This window comes from Ictalurus punctatus, chromosome 24 (genome assembly GCF_001660625.3).
Source record: "Ictalurus punctatus breed USDA103 chromosome 24, Coco_2.0, whole genome shotgun sequence".
Classification (NCBI taxonomy): domain Eukaryota; kingdom Metazoa; phylum Chordata; class Actinopteri; order Siluriformes; family Ictaluridae; genus Ictalurus; species Ictalurus punctatus.
Window position 1 is genome coordinate 13888727 of NC_030439.2, and position 19786 is coordinate 13908512.

The following is a 19786-nucleotide window of genomic DNA, read 5'->3' on the forward strand; positions in this document are numbered from 1 at the left end:
GTAACTACAGTGAAGCAAATGTGCAAAGTATGTAATTCTGGGCCTGCTGACTGGTCCTGGGAGTTTAGAGGTAATGGAGGCCGGCAGTCTGGTGGTAGTAAGACTGTATCTTAATATTTACCTCACATAACCCTGAATTTGTTTTGTATTGGCAGCAGTGTATAAATAAAATGACAAATTATAAATCTAAGTAGAAATACTGTATGTGCTTGGTTTCTTAGTGTAACCATAACTTAGAGGACTGAACAAAATTGCACAGTATTCATTTTTAGATGAAGGAAACGAAGTCTTACTGTCCTTTTTGTTGATTACTATAGAAAGTGAAACATGACATGCTCACCAAACATTTATTCTACACAGAAGCCCAGTGAGTGTATTATTGAAATGGCTGAGTTAAAAATTGCAAGGGAACGTGGGTTTGTTTTGGCGTGTGTGGCTTGTTCTCTTCTCCTGTGGCTGTAGACTACTGGTCTACAGGCAGTCGTTTATTGACTGAGCCTCTTACTGTGAGAGAGGGAAAAAATGGCTTCGTATTATAACCGTATGGTGGAAAAAAAAATAAGTTGGCAGCAGTTTTTGTATAGCATGCTTTTTTAAAGAGATGGTCCTGACCACAACTCATAAACCACACTTTATTTAGACTGGCTCACATCCATTATTTGTTCATAGGGCTTTCTCTCTCAAACAGAAATATGTTCCAGCGTTTTTCAGCAGGAGGGACGGGAGGAGTATGAGAGTCTGGATGAACTGTTGCCAGGTGTTGTTACAATGGCATACCATTAGGTGATTCCACATTGCCCTCATCAGTGGCCATATGGCAGAGAAGAGGATTGGCGGTGCTTTTGCAGAAATATTTGGAAATGTTTAATCTCTCAGGGGTGCAATCATCAGCTCATTACTTAACTAAAACTATTGTGGCTTTACAAAAAAAAATAATAATAAATGTAATATCTGCTGTGCGTGGTGAATAATATTACTCATTAGCATTCTGTAGTTCATGGTCATTTTTAAGCTTCTCACGCAACATAATTACACTAGAGTAAATGGCACACAGTGTCTGAACGGTCTTGGATGATAATATTTATTCAAATCATAGTTAATATGTGAAATAACATACATATATACAATGCTTGCTAATCTTTTGCACCCAGTTTTGATTTACAGATAACCACATCAACAAGAAGCAAGGCTTAGCAACTGTTGCCATGAGGAACGTTGTTGAACTCCACCCCTTCTGGCTCCTCAACAGAGACAACAAGGCCGTCACGCTGAAAGCTCTATCCCAGCAATGGCGATGCCAAACAGTGCCCTGCATGACCCTCTTCTGACTGATCTCTCATTACCTTTTAATGTATTCCTGCTTGTTCCTACATGGCAGTGCAGCTTGCTTGTGATGAGAGGATACACCAAGCAGCTTCATGCGTCGGCACAAACAATTTGCACTTCGTTTCTCTGAATAACGGCTCCTGATGGGCTTAGTTGTGGGTTCTGCAGTTTGGACTCCAATGAATTCCCTGCAATGTGATGAAGAGAGGGAGAGAGAGATGGTGCATCAGTGTGATACTTCTGTGACTCTAGGAGACGTTATCATTAAGCGTGTTGGCAATCATGAGATCTGAATTCCATGCCTGCGAATGAGAAAGCCAGTGTCAGCTCTAGTTCATGTAGGGAAGTGCTCTGAAATGCATTCACTATCATAAACGTGTTCTGTTTGCCACGGCAGGAGGCAAACATGAGCAAGGGGGCATCGCGGGGAAACTGCACAACACAGTAAAATGAGCAAAAATACATACATTAAGACTTTTTGTGTTCTGGCAGTAGAAAAAAGAAAGAAGCTGATTTCAATATAAATGGAAGTGGAAGCATGTCTTTAGATATTCTTTGATTGTCACTTTTCAAGATGTAAAAAAAAAAAAAAAAATATCCTGAAGCCTAGTTTTGTAGGCTTGCTCGGAAGTCAATGCTAATTTTCCCCCGTTGCTAAGGCGACACGCTAGGGAGCCTTGATTTCCTTCGCCTGGTCATCGGGCTTTGCTCTTTCAAAAGACTTCTCCTCAGTCAGCTCTCTGAGCCCTTGAAATATCTCTCAATGTTGAGCAATCAACAACAGAAGAACATCTCAAATCAGGCTCCCTGCAAGCAAAAAAAAAACAACAATGATGTACAGTATTCATTTTCACTGTTAAAAAAAGTCCCGCTGAGTGTCTTTGAGTGGTAATTTCACTGAGTACCATATTGTGAGTGTCAGCCCATTGTAACAGTGTCAGGGATACTTATACGAATTCGTACTACAAGCAAATCAAACTTGGCACATTTCTAAGAGTTATATCATTCCTGAACTCAGCATAAAGCTCAAAAGACATTGCTGAAAAGGCCAGAACTCGATGCAAGTTGCCACACTGTCGCTCACAAACATAACATTTCAAGCTGTCAGCCACTGAGCTGAAATCACAGATGCATGCAGCTATTTTGTAGTCTGTAAATGACCCCTCTCAGTCTCCACACACACCTCTGTGATGGACACATCATGTCAGTTAACTGGCAGTGCTAAATCACAGGGGGTCTTACCAACATGTGGTTACCTCCACAGCCCAATACACTCATGGCTCATGACAGCAATAGGCATATTTCAGGCATATTTCTAAATATTCATACGATAACAGTTGTGAGCACTGATGGTTTCCAGTATATGAATACATTTACAACTCATTAGAATATCTGCATATGAATAGTACAGAACAGTAAGATCTTGTGCAAATCAATTAAACCACTAGAAAAGATTCATAAAGCAATGATTAATTTCTAATCATTAAAAATGATATGCATATGTTATAAAACACCAATATATTCATTTAGATTATTATGTCATCAGTGGTTTTCGTATGAAAACAATATTTATTTATGACAGCTTAAAATGTTTCAAACACATGCAAGATGTGTTCCATTCACTGCTTTGCAATTAACCTCTTCACAAGAAGGAAAATCTCAAGAGACATTATTCGTCTCTTGTTCAGATGCAAGTAAGTAAATAAATTGAAGGTGTGCAGACGGGGGACGTGCATAAGGAAAAGACTAAAATGACAGGGAGTTTAGCACCCAATCCTTTTAGCAGACCACTGACACATGAATGAGCGGCAAGAGAAAGAGAGCAAGAAAAAAAAAGTAGACAACCAATTTAAGAGTAATACAGCTAAAAACAGACAAGTGTAATTTCATCCATCTGGACAGATGTGTAAAAGTGCTCCTCAGAACATTCCCTATGATTCCCCCTGATTGATCTTCCCCCAGACTGAAACACCTATTATTAGCCACAAGCCTAATAGCACCAGGATGGCTTGCTGCTATCCCAGAGGCCAATTCTCTGGTCATTTCTCACACACTGCAGCTGTAGAAACCAACCAGCAGCAGGGAGGAAGGAGCTGTGGGGGGCGGTATGGATGCACGTCACTCTCAGGGAGGTGAGTGTGGGTGATGAAGCCATCATATTCAATCAATAGACAGGATTCTAAAATGTTTTTCTCAGGCAGACCTGATGACCTTGTTTTATCTAGGCTTTTATGCACAGTTATGAGGTGTAAATAGTTTGGTATTAAAAGCTATGTGGCCTAAATTTGCTAATGGACAGAAAATGTCGCTCATCTCAGATAAAAGAGGAGCAGACACCTGTGGAAGACTACAATACAAGATGAAAGAGTAGTACTTAAAGAGTCTCATCCATATGGTGACTGTATTTAAAAACAGTAATAGCTTGTCTTTGAACAGTAGGCAGCTTTGGGTGACTTGATGCATTATCAGTAGCTGAAAAATCTTTTGAAGCATGTTACTTTCAAATTCATAGCCACCAATAAAATCAATACAATTTCAATAAGATTTTAGATCTCCACATATATGACTAGGGTCTTCTTATATTTCATTAAGATCTACATATATTTCAATAAGATCTACACATTTCACCAAGAAACACCTCAACAAATGCAACACTTTCCTAATCCACTATATTCATTTGGTAGCATGTTCTGGAGCCCTTAAAAAAAACAGGCAATTAGTCCAGCAATTCATGCAGACTTGTGATTGACAGCTCCCCTCCCACTTCATGCCACTCCATCCATATGTCCATAGTGTACCCTTATCAAATCCAAACTATTTTCATCCAGAATAAGACTTGTACAATGCTTGTCCATCACAACTTCTGCATCCAGCTCAACATCAGCACAGTATACCTTCATATAGACTACAAGCACAAAACCTTCATATAGGCTACAAGCACAAACACACACACACACACACACACACGAACACACACACACACACACACACACACACACACAGACACACGTACACACACAGCTAAAATGCATACTAGAGCAGAAAAACATAATATGCTGGTTTCCTCAGACTTCTGCAGATAAGCTATTTATGATTACTGTGAGACGTGGTTTACTTTGTGGAAAATGACTTTGCCTTGTTTTCATTATTTATACGAACACCCTCTCTCCTTGTATTGATTGAATAAGCGCTCTGGTGGATGCATTTCCAAGGGCAGTTATCAGTGTGATTGCCTGCTTGTGTTTTGTTTAAAACAGACACGGTCTAAAACCCTTGAATTGAAATGGCATTTACAGCTAATGAAAATAAGAGCTTCAAGTCTTTTTGTCTGAAAAGCTCTAATAAATCTGAAATTATATGGCTTATAACAGTCATCTTCTCAAATGGCCCATTTATGTTGCATCACCTTATTTGTAGCAACATTTAAACCATTGATCAATATCTCACAATTCTTTTTTTTTTTGCATTAAATTGGGTTAAGTTAATGGTCTGTAACCACCAGGGTGTTATAGCAGGTCTATAGGGGATTTAACAATTGAAGGGGATTAAAATTTTAGGGGATTCAATTCAATTGCTATTATTCGCACTGTAACTGGACCAGACTGTAGATTAATCTTACCAACAGTTTCAGTGAATAAATACGATTATGTCTGAAAAACTTTTCATAAAGAATAGGACAGGCCTAATGTAGGCTTACTGGAAACAAACACAGCAATTTGTGGGTTAAGAAATGTTATCTTTTTACTTAATCCTTCTGGGAAGAAACTGTCATCACTCATGCAGCATCTTTTTACTGATACCAATCTGGGTCCGTTTTTAACTTCGCACATAATCGCCTGGGTGGTTTTGTGTGTGTGTGTGTGTGTGTGTGTGTGTGTGTGTGTGTGTGTGTGTGTGTGTGTGTGTGTGTTTGCTTGTTTGCGAGGTTCGTGAGTTCATGTAGGATTTCTTTTTTTTTCTGGATTTGTGATGAGTAAGTCATGAACAGTAGCTTGAGAAATATAATGAACTCCTGAGAACCCTGGCACTGGAATGAATTGAGCAGGTATGAGGCGGTCCACCAGGTGTGACTTGTTTTCTCCGCATTTTCCGCCTCATCTCACACGCCGGTCTTGAGTTTCAAGCGCACAATTGTGTTTTATGCTCCTCATTGTTTTCACCTCTCCCTCACTGAGTCTCGGCAAACGCGGACGAAGGAAACGTCTTGTTCAGTCACACGCAATTTAAGCTCCTCCAACACCTTCGCGTTTGAATCCTTTTTTTTTTTTTTTTTTTTTAGAACAATAGAACTGGATCTATATGAGTTGATTTACATAGCCTGCGTTTCCTGAAGATCACCATGACGACAATGAAATAAATCTGAAGACAGAGAGCATTTAGAGCTCGTTGTGTTTGAGCGTTTTACAAATTACAAATAGAAATGAAATCCATGCAATTTGTCAACATGAGTGGTTCAACTCCGAGTTTAAATAACATAGCCTAAATAAGATCAGACATCAGAATTGCTATGATAATTTTCCTTTCTTCATGTCAGGCCTTTCATTATGTGATTAATGCTACGAGGCTGCTTTTGTAGTATTCAAACTAATAATTTACAATGAAGTTACCATATAGGTTATTTGCTAGCAAAATTGCAGTTAAATCCCAAACAAACAAAAAACATTTCCATATCGAATATGACTATTGTGGTGCTCGATACAGGGGTAAATGGTGAGGACATGTGTTTAGACAATGTTGGGTAAGGAGAATTGCAAATAGGTTACACGCATGCATTGCTAATAAATGAAGCCTTGCAAGGCGTACAGATGGAGCCAGGCGTGATATACAGGCTAATAGTGCTGCACCCTCGGAGTAAACCACCTGCCTGCCTAAACTCTCATATTCAAAAACCATTTCCTAAGAACAACGGCATCTACACTGAATATTAATTCAACAATGGATCTGGACTGCTTGGAAGATCAAAGACGAATTAGCATAGTAGTAAATGATGACTACATAGGCAACTGCAAAATAAAATTACCAGATAAATCATGCACCCTAAAAAGGTTTCACTGGAAAACGCTGTGGGGGTTGTTAAGGTTATTGAAATCAGAGTCCTAATTCCTAACATTGATTCCTGGACTGTTTCAAAGGCTAAAAGATCTTATGTCTACTCCCAGAAATAAATGTAGCTACCAAACTGGACTTTTCCCTGTCGTCGAGTATCATCAAGATAAGATGTATCTTTAGCAGGTATATTTTATTGGAAAACTATCAAATTATTTAAGCTACAAACCCGTGATGGTACCTTCATTTGCGAGAGTGTTGCATGAGTATATGAATTGATTAAGCTGAAAGAATGAAATACTGTTTTATTATGAATATATGGCGTTTATGACATTCGAACCTAATGTGTAAGTAAGTTTACAAAAATGTATTAATGTGGTAATACTAAGCACTAAACCACCACCAACAACAACAACAGTAATGCTATACTACTACTAGGCTACTACTACTAGGCTACTATTAGTAGTAGAAGTAATAATAGTAATAATTATTATTTTAATAAATACAATACTAATACTTATACTACCACTACTACTACTACTACTAATAATAATAATAATAATAATAATAATAATAATATAATAATAATAATAATAATAATAATGATGATGATGATGATGATGATGATGATAATGATAATAATGTATCATTTATAATTAATAATGACATAATAATTATAATTATTTAATAATTTTTTAAACGGCATTGTTGTCGTTGTTATTTATGTTATATGTTATGATAATAATTCATACCCCTAAAAAAAAAGATGGGTTTTTTTGCTAGTAAGCTTCTACTGCTAAAAACTGTTCACTGGATTCACTGTTTGTTATAAGATGCTGTATTATAGCCATTTATTTCTACATTATCACCAACGAAATGTATAGTTATGCATGAGATTGCTGCAACTTTAACGCGCGTGTTTACTAAAACACACTTGGTACTCGGCCACTGCGCGCCCAAACAACAATAAAGCATGTGTCTGTGATGACATGCAAACCCACTATTCACTCGGGTGTGTTCTCAAGCTGTCAAAACACACACTAGCCTGACTAACTCCTTTTAGGGACATTATACGTTACCCAGAATTGTCAACCGCTCTCCAGAGACACGCTATTTGATATAGATATACAAGGATATATGATACATGATTTTATATTGCCCTGTTGCCAGAAATATACATTTGTTGTATCTTTAGTAGGCTGTGTATCTTTTACCTCGGAAGGTACATGATGTGGTGTACTTTTTTATTGGCTTCTAAATTAAAACTATAAATATCCATCAGTGGTCCTTAAGAAGCAGTTATGTAGGTTTAAATCTTTTGTTCGCGTGTTTAGGTAAAAAGATACATATATGTACGTTGTATGCTTTTTTTCTTTTCCCTTATACAGTTATATCCACGCTTTATTGTAGTAAGAGGTTGCAATTTCGATCAATTATTTAAGACTTTTAGAATTATCTATGATATATGAAAGAGCAGGGTAATTGGGTTGCAAAAAGCAGCTTAATTGAATTATGCACTGTACTTTCTGATCATATTGCAAAATTAATAATCACCACTGACGCACATCAGGAGGGTGATCCATTTACAACTGTTGAATTCAAAGCCTCGGGAATACAGGCGCAAACGAAAAATCATAAATTGAAAGGGGACTCAGCTCAAGAAAAAGGCTATCTTTGTTTGTCGCCTTTGTTTACCACGGGATTTTTTTTTCCATTTTACTAATTCATTTCAATGGCTTTCAAACTGGAAAATGGAAATGTTGCTCTTGCCCTCTATTTTAGCAGCCGCGTCCTGGCAACAGAGCAATTTTCTATCATCAAGGATAAACGGCATCGAACAGTACATTCGGGTAAAAAAGAGCCTATGATTGCTAGCCTTCCTGTCTGTCATCTCTCTACAAAATCCTCTCCTCCAGACCTGAGCTGTGTGCTGTCAGAGCTAATAATGTCTTCTATTAAGTCGAAAAAGAGCCACGAAAAAATCCCACTGTTCTCATTTGTTCAACATTCTCAAAAGATAAAGGAGATTTCAGCTTAATTTAGATGAATCGAAAATTAATGCCGAGGTATGCCTTTTGCTGGATGCAGTTTTACTCTGAACATAATGAACGTAGTGTAGCTGTTTCTTTTTCTTTTTTTTTATACCAATTTTCTTGCGAGTGAAAAAAATGTGTTTCCTTGTTCTTTCGCGGGGGAGGGGGGGGGGCGCGGGGGGCATAGATAGGTTTTGTGAAATTTAGGGAAATTATGGGAACTAGGCCTAGACACGACACGACAGCCAGCATTTCTTAACGAATATATGATTCGTTAAGGGATACTGTGCACAGATTTACGTGCAGTAGAAATGTAAGTGATTTCATATAAACTGATATTCTGTCCATCAGGTGCAGGCTACAGCATGTGTCGCTAAAACACTGAAGTAATTTAAAATGACCACGTAATTGCGTGTCTAATATTATCTAGATTTAAAGCACGGGTTGTTTAAAGCCTAGAAAGATTATTTCTGTCGTTTGTATGGATTGTCAGACTAAAGCGCGACTCCATTTAGCTCTAAATCTTGACTTTAGTCATTTAAATCCCGCTGCAAAGTCAGCCTTCGTCAGCTTTCCCGCGCCAGTTCCTTTCCCCCGCAGCGATGTGAGTTCATGCATGATGGCGTTACAGGCAGTGGGGCTGAGCTCAGGAGAGGAGACCCGCATTAACTATTTCTGATGGTTTCGACCCCAAAACGTGTCCTAAAAATCCTGAAACAGACTGTACACAATCCGAATATAGCCAAGCAATAGATTAATAGCTGTTGGAAAATTCCAAGCTCTTGTTAGAGAATGAATGTTTCACATGAGCAGAGTGTTAACACTCGATGATATGGAGAATACAGGTATACATATGTACACACTAGGCCTAATACACAGAATACAGTCAAACCTTTTATATCCAATTCTGAATTTTTGTACAACAACAACAACAAAATAATAATAATAATAATGATAATAATAATAATAATAATAATAATAATAATAATAATAATAATAATAATTCTTTTTATTATTATTATTATCGTTGTTGTTGTTGTTGTTGTTAGCTTTATTATACTATTCTTAATATTTATAATAATAATGTGTTGTTGTTGTTGTTGCTGTTGTGTTGCTGGTATCCTCTACTGACATAAATATAAACAGGCCTATCACGAATACTGATCTCTGTTGCTATTATAATCCATAAAATAATTTTTAAATGTTTTCCTTTTTTTTACATGAAAATAATTGTTATGACACCTGTACATTACCAATAGTATGGAGTTGCCTGAAACTAAAGCCTTGTGATTCACCTGAGTGATTTTATTCAGTTATTTTATTCAGTGATTTAGTGAGTGATTTCAGTCAGTGATTTTATTGAGTGGCTTTAGTCAGTGATTTTACTGAGTGGTTTTAGTCAGTGATTTTACTGAGTGGTTTTAGTCAGTGATTTTACTGAGTGGTTTTAGTCAGTGATTTTACTGAGTGGTTTTAGTCAGTGATTTTACTGAGTTATTTTACTGAGTAATTCTGTGTTTTGGCTGCTCGAATTAAATGCTACTTCACCATAATTCTATAGCTGAGGCCACACAGTACTCAGATATCATACAGTCTAAAATTTAAGCCCAGAATATAATAAGATTTTTTTTAATGACATAATAATTGTACTTAATTCAGGCCTGCTAGTTACCTTATTTATAGAATGCTATAAATCTTGTTTAGCCTATATAGACTTTCTTCTGTTGCTGGAAACTGAGATCCCTTATATACTATAAGGTCGTATAAGCTAACTGTTGTCTAAAACACACACACACACACACACACACACACACACACACACACACACACACACACACACACACACACACACACATATATATATATATATATATATATATATATATATATATGTATATATAAAAGATATGCAATAAGATGATATTAATTATGCACAAAAAAGGCTGTATAAGCTATGGAATATAAGTAAAACGTGTTTTTATCGCAATGGTTTGCCATTTCACACAAGAGACAAAAGCAAAGGTAATGAAGCGCTACGTCTCAGCCTATTACACGCCTAAAGTACTGGCAACAAAGCAGAATTGAAAGTTTAGTTTGTACCATTCACTGGTGATTAGAGAATAGGCCTGTTTGTGTCTGGTTTCCCTCTCGGGTCGTTGAAAAAAAAATCGAAAAACTGGTTCTAACAGAGGATCTAATTGGTTCTAACAGAGGCTCTAATGCACTATTACATTAAAATGACAGCTGCTGAAGGCAAAATAATATCATAAAAAATACCAGTTTAGAGGTCCATAATCAATCTGCGATAGATCATACAAGCTCTTGTCCCTTACCTGCCATAATGTCTTAAATACAAATTCCAGCTATGTTCTGTTGCAAGCAGAAATAAGTGAAAAATCCAACAATGCGAGCTTTTGGACGATCAGCTGGCCCTGTGTCTCTGCTCGTCCGTTCACGGAGAGTGGTTATCCAGGCCGCTTGTGCACTTTTAAATCCCGCAAAGTAAATAACAACCCTGGCAATAATAGCAAGGTACCAAGTTCTTGTTACAGAAAGGGAGAAAATTGAAACTAAACGCTGCATTTAGACGACCATTTTTGATAAGAGGATAATTGAGGCGACACTGGCGTATAATTAGCGGATAATTTATGCTATATCTACTTTTATTCCACCTCCAAAAATAAACTTCGTCCATAATCATTACAGATGAATTGTTCACAATTTTATTGGAGCAATTTGAATACAGTGTAGCGGGTAATCAAATGGGATTTGGATATAACTGATTGCGACTATAATTAGTTTTTCATCACCATTTAAAGTAAATGAACGCCATATTATGAAGTAACGTGTTGACCATAAAAATGAAACGATGTGAAATGTGAATTAAGTGAGCGTTGTAGTGTGTATTTACAGCGTGGTTTATAATGTGAACGCGATTTGCCAAACCACTAACTGCATGTGCAATTTACATACATTTTCAACTGTAACGAGCTCCTGATTGCAGCGGGGAAATGCTGTCAGTTAGCCGGGACATCCAATGACAGAACCTTGGACTGTGACTTGTGCGTAATTACGATAGAGCTAGCACGCATCGCGTAATTACGCAGTTAACAATTAAGTTTATACGAATTCGTTACGGAAGTGTTCAGATTAGGCTACTCTCTTAATAATTGATCATAATTCGCAAGACTCTAAACGATTGCTCTATTCGTAAAATTATAGTGCCAGCTTTAACACGATTGTAATATAGCCTACCCTGATCATCAGCTCACTGGCTCATTAACGCAACTTAATCAGATCAGACGCTGTTCATAACCTGTTATTGTGGTTATCACACCTTTCAAACCCTTCTTGTCTTTAAAATCATATTTACAAGTAATTGTTTTGTGAACTACCGAGGGATACCCCACCGTTATTATCCTCCTCATAGAGCAGTTAAGATAGGTTAACTCGCTGTAAAGTCTCAGCTAAGCAGAGAACTGATGACGTGAGGTTGAGTGACCAATAGGAAGGCGCTGCCCTTTGGAGACAAACCATTTTACTTGTAGTGTCTGCATCAAGTCTAGAAGCAAGGACTCAAATTTAACAGAATCCACCTTATAATCTCCTGCCTTTACTCAAGCCCACCTTTCGCCATACCGCGCGAGAAAAACGGAAGGGAGAAAAAAGAGGGATTTCGGAGTAATAAGGCAGCATTCTCTAAACAAGGGGGAAAGAAGACCACAACAGGACCTATTTGGGCTTGAGAGACGGGAGGGGGGAGTAAGTACTCTCAAGGCAGAAAATTTGATGATGACCATGACTACGATGGCTGACGGTCTGGAGGCTCAGGACTCGTCAAAATCGGCTTTCATGGAGTTTGGTCAGCAGTCGCACTCGCAGCAGAGCTCTCCGTCGATGGCCGCCAGCCACTACCCGCTCCACTGCCTCCATTCCGGCTCCCACGCTCACCAGCACGACAACTCTCCGTATTCAGGCTCAAACTCGTATAACAGGTCGCTACCATACTCGTACATGAGCCATCCGCACCACAGTCCATACCTGCCGTCCTACCATAATAACGCCGCCGGCACACAGACGAGGTTAGACACAGGTAAGCGCACTTTTACATTCCTACAGTCGCTTATTTGTTTTCAATGTTTAATTAGGCCAAAGTCATTCTTGCGTTATTACTCAGTCTTGTTTGCGACAACCGAGTTGTTTGCGACACAAATCCGTGTATATATGCGAATTATAGCGCAAATAAAATTAAGCAGCTAGAGTTGTATTTTTTTTTAAATGCTCGTATTTAAGGCGTATTGCAATCCCGAGTGCGCCTATTGTCCTTTGTCTGGTTTTGCGGCACAGAGATGGGCTTTTAGTCATTGCTTCGTTTTCTGCTTTTAATAATAACAACCGTGAGCTCGTGAAACAGATTTGTTATAGACTAAACACTGCCGATTTTTACCCCCATCCATAGCGAACTGTAATTAGCATCCAATTAAATTAAGTCAGTCCATGTAGCTTTACATAAGAAATTAATATTTGATTTTATTGTCATATGTCATGCTTATAGTTTCCTTACTTATCATGCTGAAAAATTGAGCTTGGCCCTAATGAACATGAATAAAAATCTGAATCATGATTCTCCTACCAACGCAATGTTACCCTTTCCAGAACAGCAGAAAACAACAGTGATTGAAAACGGAGAAATACGTTTCAACGGGAAAGGCAAGAAGATTCGAAAGCCGAGGACGATTTATTCCAGTTTGCAGCTTCAGGCATTAAACCACAGATTCCAGCAAACCCAGTATCTTGCTCTGCCGGAGCGCGCGGAGCTGGCGGCTTCCCTCGGGCTCACACAGACACAGGTGAGCTTTTCCTCTCAACATGCAGGAAATCTAGTTATGAATGTATATCCTGATGCAGACGCTGAATATGTATATTTTCTGCATATTTTATGGTATTGCATTGAATTCAATTATTGCAACATCCAGCTCTCTGTAGTGCAGCATATTTTGCGCTCTGCTATCAGTGGTTTTAATCAAATGTTAACACTATACAAAGAATTAATGTCTGTGCTTGTTTGCCTTGTATTTCAGGTAAAAATCTGGTTCCAGAACAAAAGGTCGAAGTTTAAGAAGCTGCTGAAGCAAGGCAGTAATCCCCATGAGAGTGACCCGCTGCCGGGCTCCATCGCTCTGTCCCCGCGCTCTCCGGCCATCCCTCCCATATGGGACGTGTCCGCGTCTTCCAAGGGAGTGAATATGTCTGCCAACAGCTACATGCCCGGCTACTCACACTGGTACTCCTCACCTCATCAGGACTCTATGCAGAGATAGGCTGCGAATCATTGGCGGTATAGGCCCGAGGCCTCGTCGCTGACCCTCGTTTAGTTTCTCCCAGCGCAGTGATAACAACAGTGACCCACATTGCCATCTGTAAAATACAAACTGAGGACATTTTTCCTGTGGGAAGTTTCATGTGAAGGATAAACAATGATCTCTTGCGTGGCGGACAGTGGATCTAAACTCAAATGGGATTGATTTAACAACCCGCCAGTTATATCTGTTGACTTGTAAACCAAACACATAGCTCCATCACCAGCATGGGACAAAAGTGGAAGCGGAAAGAAACACTGACGCCTTTTCAAATAACCCATGTGTCACATGTGAAAACGAACTAAAAAAAATTTGCGGTCTTTGCGTTATGATTACATGTTTTTCATCAAGCAAAAGAAAGCAAATCGCTTGTAAATATGTTGTCTAATTTTAGTTGTAAAATACTTTTTATGTTTTGTCATAAATCGAGTAAAAAAACATGGCTTCAAACAATGCGTCATGCCCTTGATTTATTATTATTATTATTATTATTATTATTATTATTATTATTATTAATTTATTTTTTTATTAGGTTTTTTTTAACATTACAGACATTTGAATGGTGATTTAAGCTTTTTTTTATTCAAATTTGTTCTTTTATTATTATTATTATTTAGTAGATTGCATTGTTAATTAATCCTTTAGCGTTCATTAAATGCTATTCTTGACATGTAAAGAATTTCTCTCCTTTTACATAGATTCATTCAAAATAACACTTACTCCTGGTGTTATAGGCCTATAGAGAATATACGGGTGGTATAATCTAAAGAAGTAACAAAATGGCTTACCATAGTTGGTCTTCTCTCATCGAGTTTTTCCTATAATATAGAACCGCATCTTGTCCATCTACTCTGTCTCAATCATTACAGTATTGACAAAATGTTTTTCCCCCTCTCTCCCTGTCTTGATGTGCGAAACGCTGAATACCATTCGCCACAGGATCGATCCCGAACAAAGCACCCAGCTGCAGTCTCGTTCAATATGAAGGAGATATTTGGGACAATTTATGGGTTTTATCCAAGTGAAGGTTTTTTTCCTATTCTCATAAATGCAGACATAATTAGGGTAATTTTTGATGTAGCCCGCTGATTACAGCGTTTTTACCGTCAAAGATAATTACCTGTAATTTTCTACCACTTTTAATACTGAAAGGCATCTTTATTTGGATTTGAGGTAGCAAAGACGAAACAAAAAGACGAAATTATTCGGTTATTCATGTACAAATTGCTGACAAGGGTGAACGCTCGGGATATTATCTGAAATTACAGTGTTGAATGGGGGAGAGGAGAAGCCCCTGCAGCTGTCAAACCTGTGGATGCCCCATGCAGGCGCACAAATGGAGCTTGATTTTTTAAACACTTTTCTGATCGGAGTGGATTCGGTATGGTTCATTTAGATATTTCGCATTTATGGAATGAGATGCTGAAATATTGTAGGCCATGTGTGTCTCCGCCATGGGGTTTACGCAACTTTGCGAATATCGATAAAAATAGTTTTTGAAAATAATTCAAATGCTTAAAAAAATAAACACAGATGAAGATGTAACTAGATAGAGACATATACACAGGGACAATTAATAGTGAAACAGTACAGGGTAGGACAATGTGACAAGACAAGGAGAGAGAGGAGGAGAGAAAAGAGAAAGGGAGAGAGAGAGAGAGAGAGAGAGAGAGAGAGAGAGAGAGAGAGAGAGAGAGAGAGAGAATCGTAATAGTTTACTTGACACGACGTTTTTGCATTTGAAAGATAGCCTGTTTCCCTCAGCACTGTCTGTGATCAAGTATCAGCACGCCTCGGACAGACACCACAGCTCTCTACTCCACTACTCCACAAGACATTAAGACATTGCTTACCTCCATAGCCGGACGGAGGCCGTGGTTTCGGTGCAGATCCCGCATGAAATACGGACAGTTCCATGCACTGCTCGTGGTTGAGTAAGCAAATTCAGGTGTGAAAGTGTTTTGCACAGCCCAACACCTCTTATATATTGGCCGCAAAATTAACCGTTATTACTGTCACTGTTTAGCGATGGTGAGCCAGAAAAAGCCTTCTGCAATCAAGAACCAAGCGCATCTTTGCAAATTATAGATAATTGTAAATGTCCAGATTATGATAATGGACCCCTAATCCTGGTGGAAGTATAATTATTGTTGAGCGTTATACAGTTGAAGCTAACTGTCATTATTCATACACCATTTGCGGAGGGATTCGCTGAGTGGAAAATGGTCAGTTGGAATTTAACAAGGCTCTCGATATAATGGCATAGGAAGTAAGTGTGTGTGTGCGTGTGTGTGTGTGCGTGTGTGTGTGTGTGTGTGTGTGTGTGTGTGTGTGTGTGTGTGTGTGTGTGTGTGTGTGTGTGTGTGTGTTTGAATGCTTTAGAGGATAATCAAGAATCAACATAATAATCCTAATACCAGTTTTACATTTTGTAAATCTTGCACATCAGGAATTTGCAGCTTGTATGATATCTTTTATTTCCTCCGTTTTATAGCCTATAATACTACAGTTTTTAGTTGAAATAATAACGCTATTGTTGTTAGTGTGTGTGTGTGTGTGTGTGTGTGTGTGTGTGTGTGTGTGTGTGTGTGTGTATACGAGAGAGAGAGAGAAAGCAAGAGAGAGGTGGATTTGAAGGATAGTGACGAGCATACACGCATACACGTGTAACCTCAAATTTGCTGACAAATAAGATATTGTACACTATAATATTTATATCTGTATAGGCACGAGGTAGATAGTTGTGTATGACCGAATACCTGCAGACGTATGCCTAAATATTTATTTGATATCCTACTGTGATGTTTTATGATTTTTTGTTTTTTACGATGCACTTGTGTTGTCATACAGATTTGATTAAACGTTCACATTTCCGTGATTTATGCTTTATAAGATGATGGATGATCTGTGGGAGCTGAGTTGTAGCAGGAAATGGCTGAGTCCTCAAAAGCAGTCTCTTTCATATCATTCTCAAAAATTAAAAACAGAGAGATGTACACCACTATTTTTTAATGATTGTTTTACATTCTGAAATCCATAGTCTAATATCCTAAATGCTTTCAATATTTATAAGCTATGTTTATCGTAAAGAATGGAAAACTATCTCTGGTAGGCCCACTAAATAAGCTATTATAGGTAATTAGATAGACCGATAATTAGTTCAATTAGTACAAAACAGTTTTTTAACTGTATTGTACAATAATAATAATAATAATAATAATAATAATAATAATAATAATAATAATAATAATATAACCTAACATAGCCCGAAACAGCACTATTCGATTAAACCATAATGCTCTGAAGTATATACGGAATTGTGTTAATGGGATCTGGACACAGCGAGAAGAAGTGTTAAAACTCCATAACGACTAGCATGCTAAATAATTGCATCTTTGGACATCTCGATTTTATAGGCCTAGATCTGGCATATGTCTACTGCATCGTTAATATAATTTATATGATCAGGACTATTTGTAATTCAAGTTTAATCTTGGACTTATTAGAAGTCCGGGACCATCTCATATCCATTTACCAAATACCACACTAAATTCAGAAAATGTAAAGGTGTCTTCAAAAAATGCTTCATCAGATATTTTATAGCGACAGACCTAGTGGACGAGTGTTCAGTTTTAACATAAATGACCTATTTAACAGTTGTGTAAAAAAAAATATGACAGACTCAAAGAGTAAATTTAAAGAGAAAACACGTAATTCCTATATTTATTGTACGTTGCTCTTAAATATATGGCACGTCCAGGTATGACAAGCGTTGAGGTTTCAATTTAAGGCACCATTGAGAATGTGTGGGTCTGTAGTCCATGAAAAACATTTAATAAGTCTTCCAAATGCAAATAAATTACATGCACACATTTACACATTATACACGTTTTTTTTCTGTGACTGTCAAATCAGTACATTGCATATTCTTCAGAAAGGAAAAAAATTAAACATCAGTCCGATACAACCGAGTATTAACACAAATTTCAGTACAACGTTCCTGATCCGAGAGCCAGAGAGTGTTGTAACGAATTGGGGGCCTGGAGATGGGAATTCACCGGACCGGCGGAGGAAAACCAAGAGCCGGTGTTTTCCAAAAACGAGGAGGTGGCTGTGTTGATATTTTGGGCTTGGTGGTGAGGTCTGGAAGGAGCCTGTGAGTCCCACACGACCGGAGACTGAGGGGAGTTACACGCCATCGGGTCGCTGGAACTGGGGCTGTGCTCCGGGGGAGGCAGATCTCCGTTCTTCATGATCTTCTTCAGTTTAGACCTTTTGTTTTGAAACCAGATTTTCACCTGCGGAGGAAGGAAATACACAAGGGAAACAAGAATAAGTAAAAACAGACAGTGAAACAGTACAATAATAATAATAATAATAATAATAATAATAATAATAATAATAATAATAATAACAGAAAAAAGTAGAGTGCTATCAGTCTAATAGGTATTATTAGGTATTATTATTTTACCAATATAATAAGAAACAATAAGATTGTTTCACATTTAATGAATTTTCATATTTCAGTAAAATAGGAAATATTGGGACTTCACTATCTAGTGAACACATACCTGTGTCTGTGTGAGCCCCAGAGACGCGGCCAGTTCGGCTCTCTCCGGCAGCGCGAGGTACTGAGTGTTCTGAAAGCGCCTCTGCAAAGCCGCCAGCTGGAAACTGGAGTAAATTGTGCGCGGTTTGCGGACTTTCTTGGGTTTTCCATTGACCATTCTTATTTCTGGCTCGACAGTCTCTTTCTCTACAACAAATACGAAAGAAAGGAAAACAGACATGAGTAATAAGCAGTCGGGAGGGGAAACATTTCTGCATGGTAAGAAGGCATTTGATGTTTTCCGTTTAAGAAAAAAAAATATATATAGGGGGTTAAAATAATGCCTGGTATAACGTTTGCTATAACGACACTAAGTGTTTTATTACTTTCCTAAAAAAAAAAAAAAAAAAAGGATATAATTGCACAAACGAATTTTCTACATGCAGACTGAAAATCTCACAATAACCCTTTAAACAATTTTGCAGTCATTTTCGTGAAGACTTTTGCATAAAACGGCGTGAAAATAAATAAAATAAAATGGGATATTTAAAAAAAAAAATAAAACATTAAATAAGTGTTACCTTGCGGGCTCGGCTGTGATTGCACTCTGCTGTACGTTCCGGCATATTGATGATGGTAGGCAGAAGTCGGGTACGAGCCATAGTCAGCGTAAGATTTCGCGGAATAGTTTCCAGCAGCAGGTCCATTGGCTCCGTGATACTGGTACGGATAGCTATTCAGAGGTTTCCCATACGAGCTGGAGTTGGGTGAACAGTAGCCGTGGTGAACCCCTCCTGCGGGGCTGTAGTAGCCTGAATCCGTGGCTGTAGACTCGGGAAGAGTGGGAGATTCCTGAGACGGGTGATGCATGGCGGAAAGCTGAAAGGCGTTCTGGAAATCTGCAGGCTTGAAACTAGGAATCCTTCTGTCGAATACTCCAGTCATAGCGCCGTGTCCTGACTCTCTACGGACTTGAAGTTTACACTGCCATCGTGTGTGTGTGGGTGTGGGTGTGTGTGCGCGCGCGTGTGTCTGAGTGTGAGTGTGTGTAAGTGCAGGCGTCGGCGCTCTCTTGAAGACTGCTCTAAACCCCGGAGCAAAGACTTGGTTAAATCCTCAACTGCGCTGTTACGCACTGCAGGGAGGATCCACGATCCTGCTCCATTGGCCAAAACGCACACACAACAGCCACAACTCTGTAATCCTGAAAATTAACCATTTTCAAAGGTCTGAAAAGAAATTCAACTGTATATTGTTTACAAATAAATAGTGCACTAGAAAAAATGTATTTAAGACATTGATTTTAACACCTATAGCCATTATATATATTTTTCCTTTATTTATTATGCATCAATAGAATGTATGAACCAATCATAAGCCCAACAGTCCAATTGCTTGAATGATTTCTAAATTACGGCTTGTGTGTGCGTTTTTAAAAACAAAAAACAAAAACAAAAAACAAAAAACAAAAA

General features: G+C 38.2%; 2 protein-coding genes and 1 long non-coding RNA gene across 4 annotated transcripts; 1 reads left to right on the plus strand and 2 right to left on the minus strand.

Annotated features, from left to right (window-relative positions):
- Positions 1–1065: 1065 nt before the first annotated feature.
- LOC108257159 (uncharacterized) lies at positions 1066–14747 on the minus strand. 2 transcript variants are annotated; one of them, XR_001810418.3, is made up of 2 exons: positions 14554–14747; positions 1066–1514 (listed from the first exon to the last, which is right to left on the minus strand). It is a non-coding gene; the product is annotated as an uncharacterized LOC108257159 (long non-coding RNA). The 2 variants fall into 2 exon arrangements; XR_008393404.1 differs by having other exon boundaries at positions 1066–2133.
- dlx6a (distal-less homeobox 6a) lies at positions 10741–14218 on the plus strand. Its single transcript, XM_017454651.3, has 3 exons — positions 10741–12498; positions 13062–13255; positions 13487–14218. Exons 1-3 carry the CDS (start codon positions 12195–12197, stop codon positions 13724–13726), a joined length of 738 nt encoding a protein of 245 aa, XP_017310140.1. The 5' UTR covers positions 10741–12194; the 3' UTR covers positions 13727–14218.
- A 2708-nt stretch (positions 14748–17455) lies between the features above and the next one.
- Positions 17456–19408, minus strand: dlx5a (distal-less homeobox 5a). Its single transcript, XM_017454650.3, has 3 exons — positions 18896–19408; positions 18337–18521; positions 17456–18063 (listed from the first exon to the last, which is right to left on the minus strand). Exons 1-3 carry the CDS (start codon positions 19257–19259, stop codon positions 17752–17754), a joined length of 861 nt encoding a protein of 286 aa, XP_017310139.1. The 5' UTR covers positions 19260–19408; the 3' UTR covers positions 17456–17751.
- Between the last annotated feature and the right edge of the window lie 378 nt (positions 19409–19786).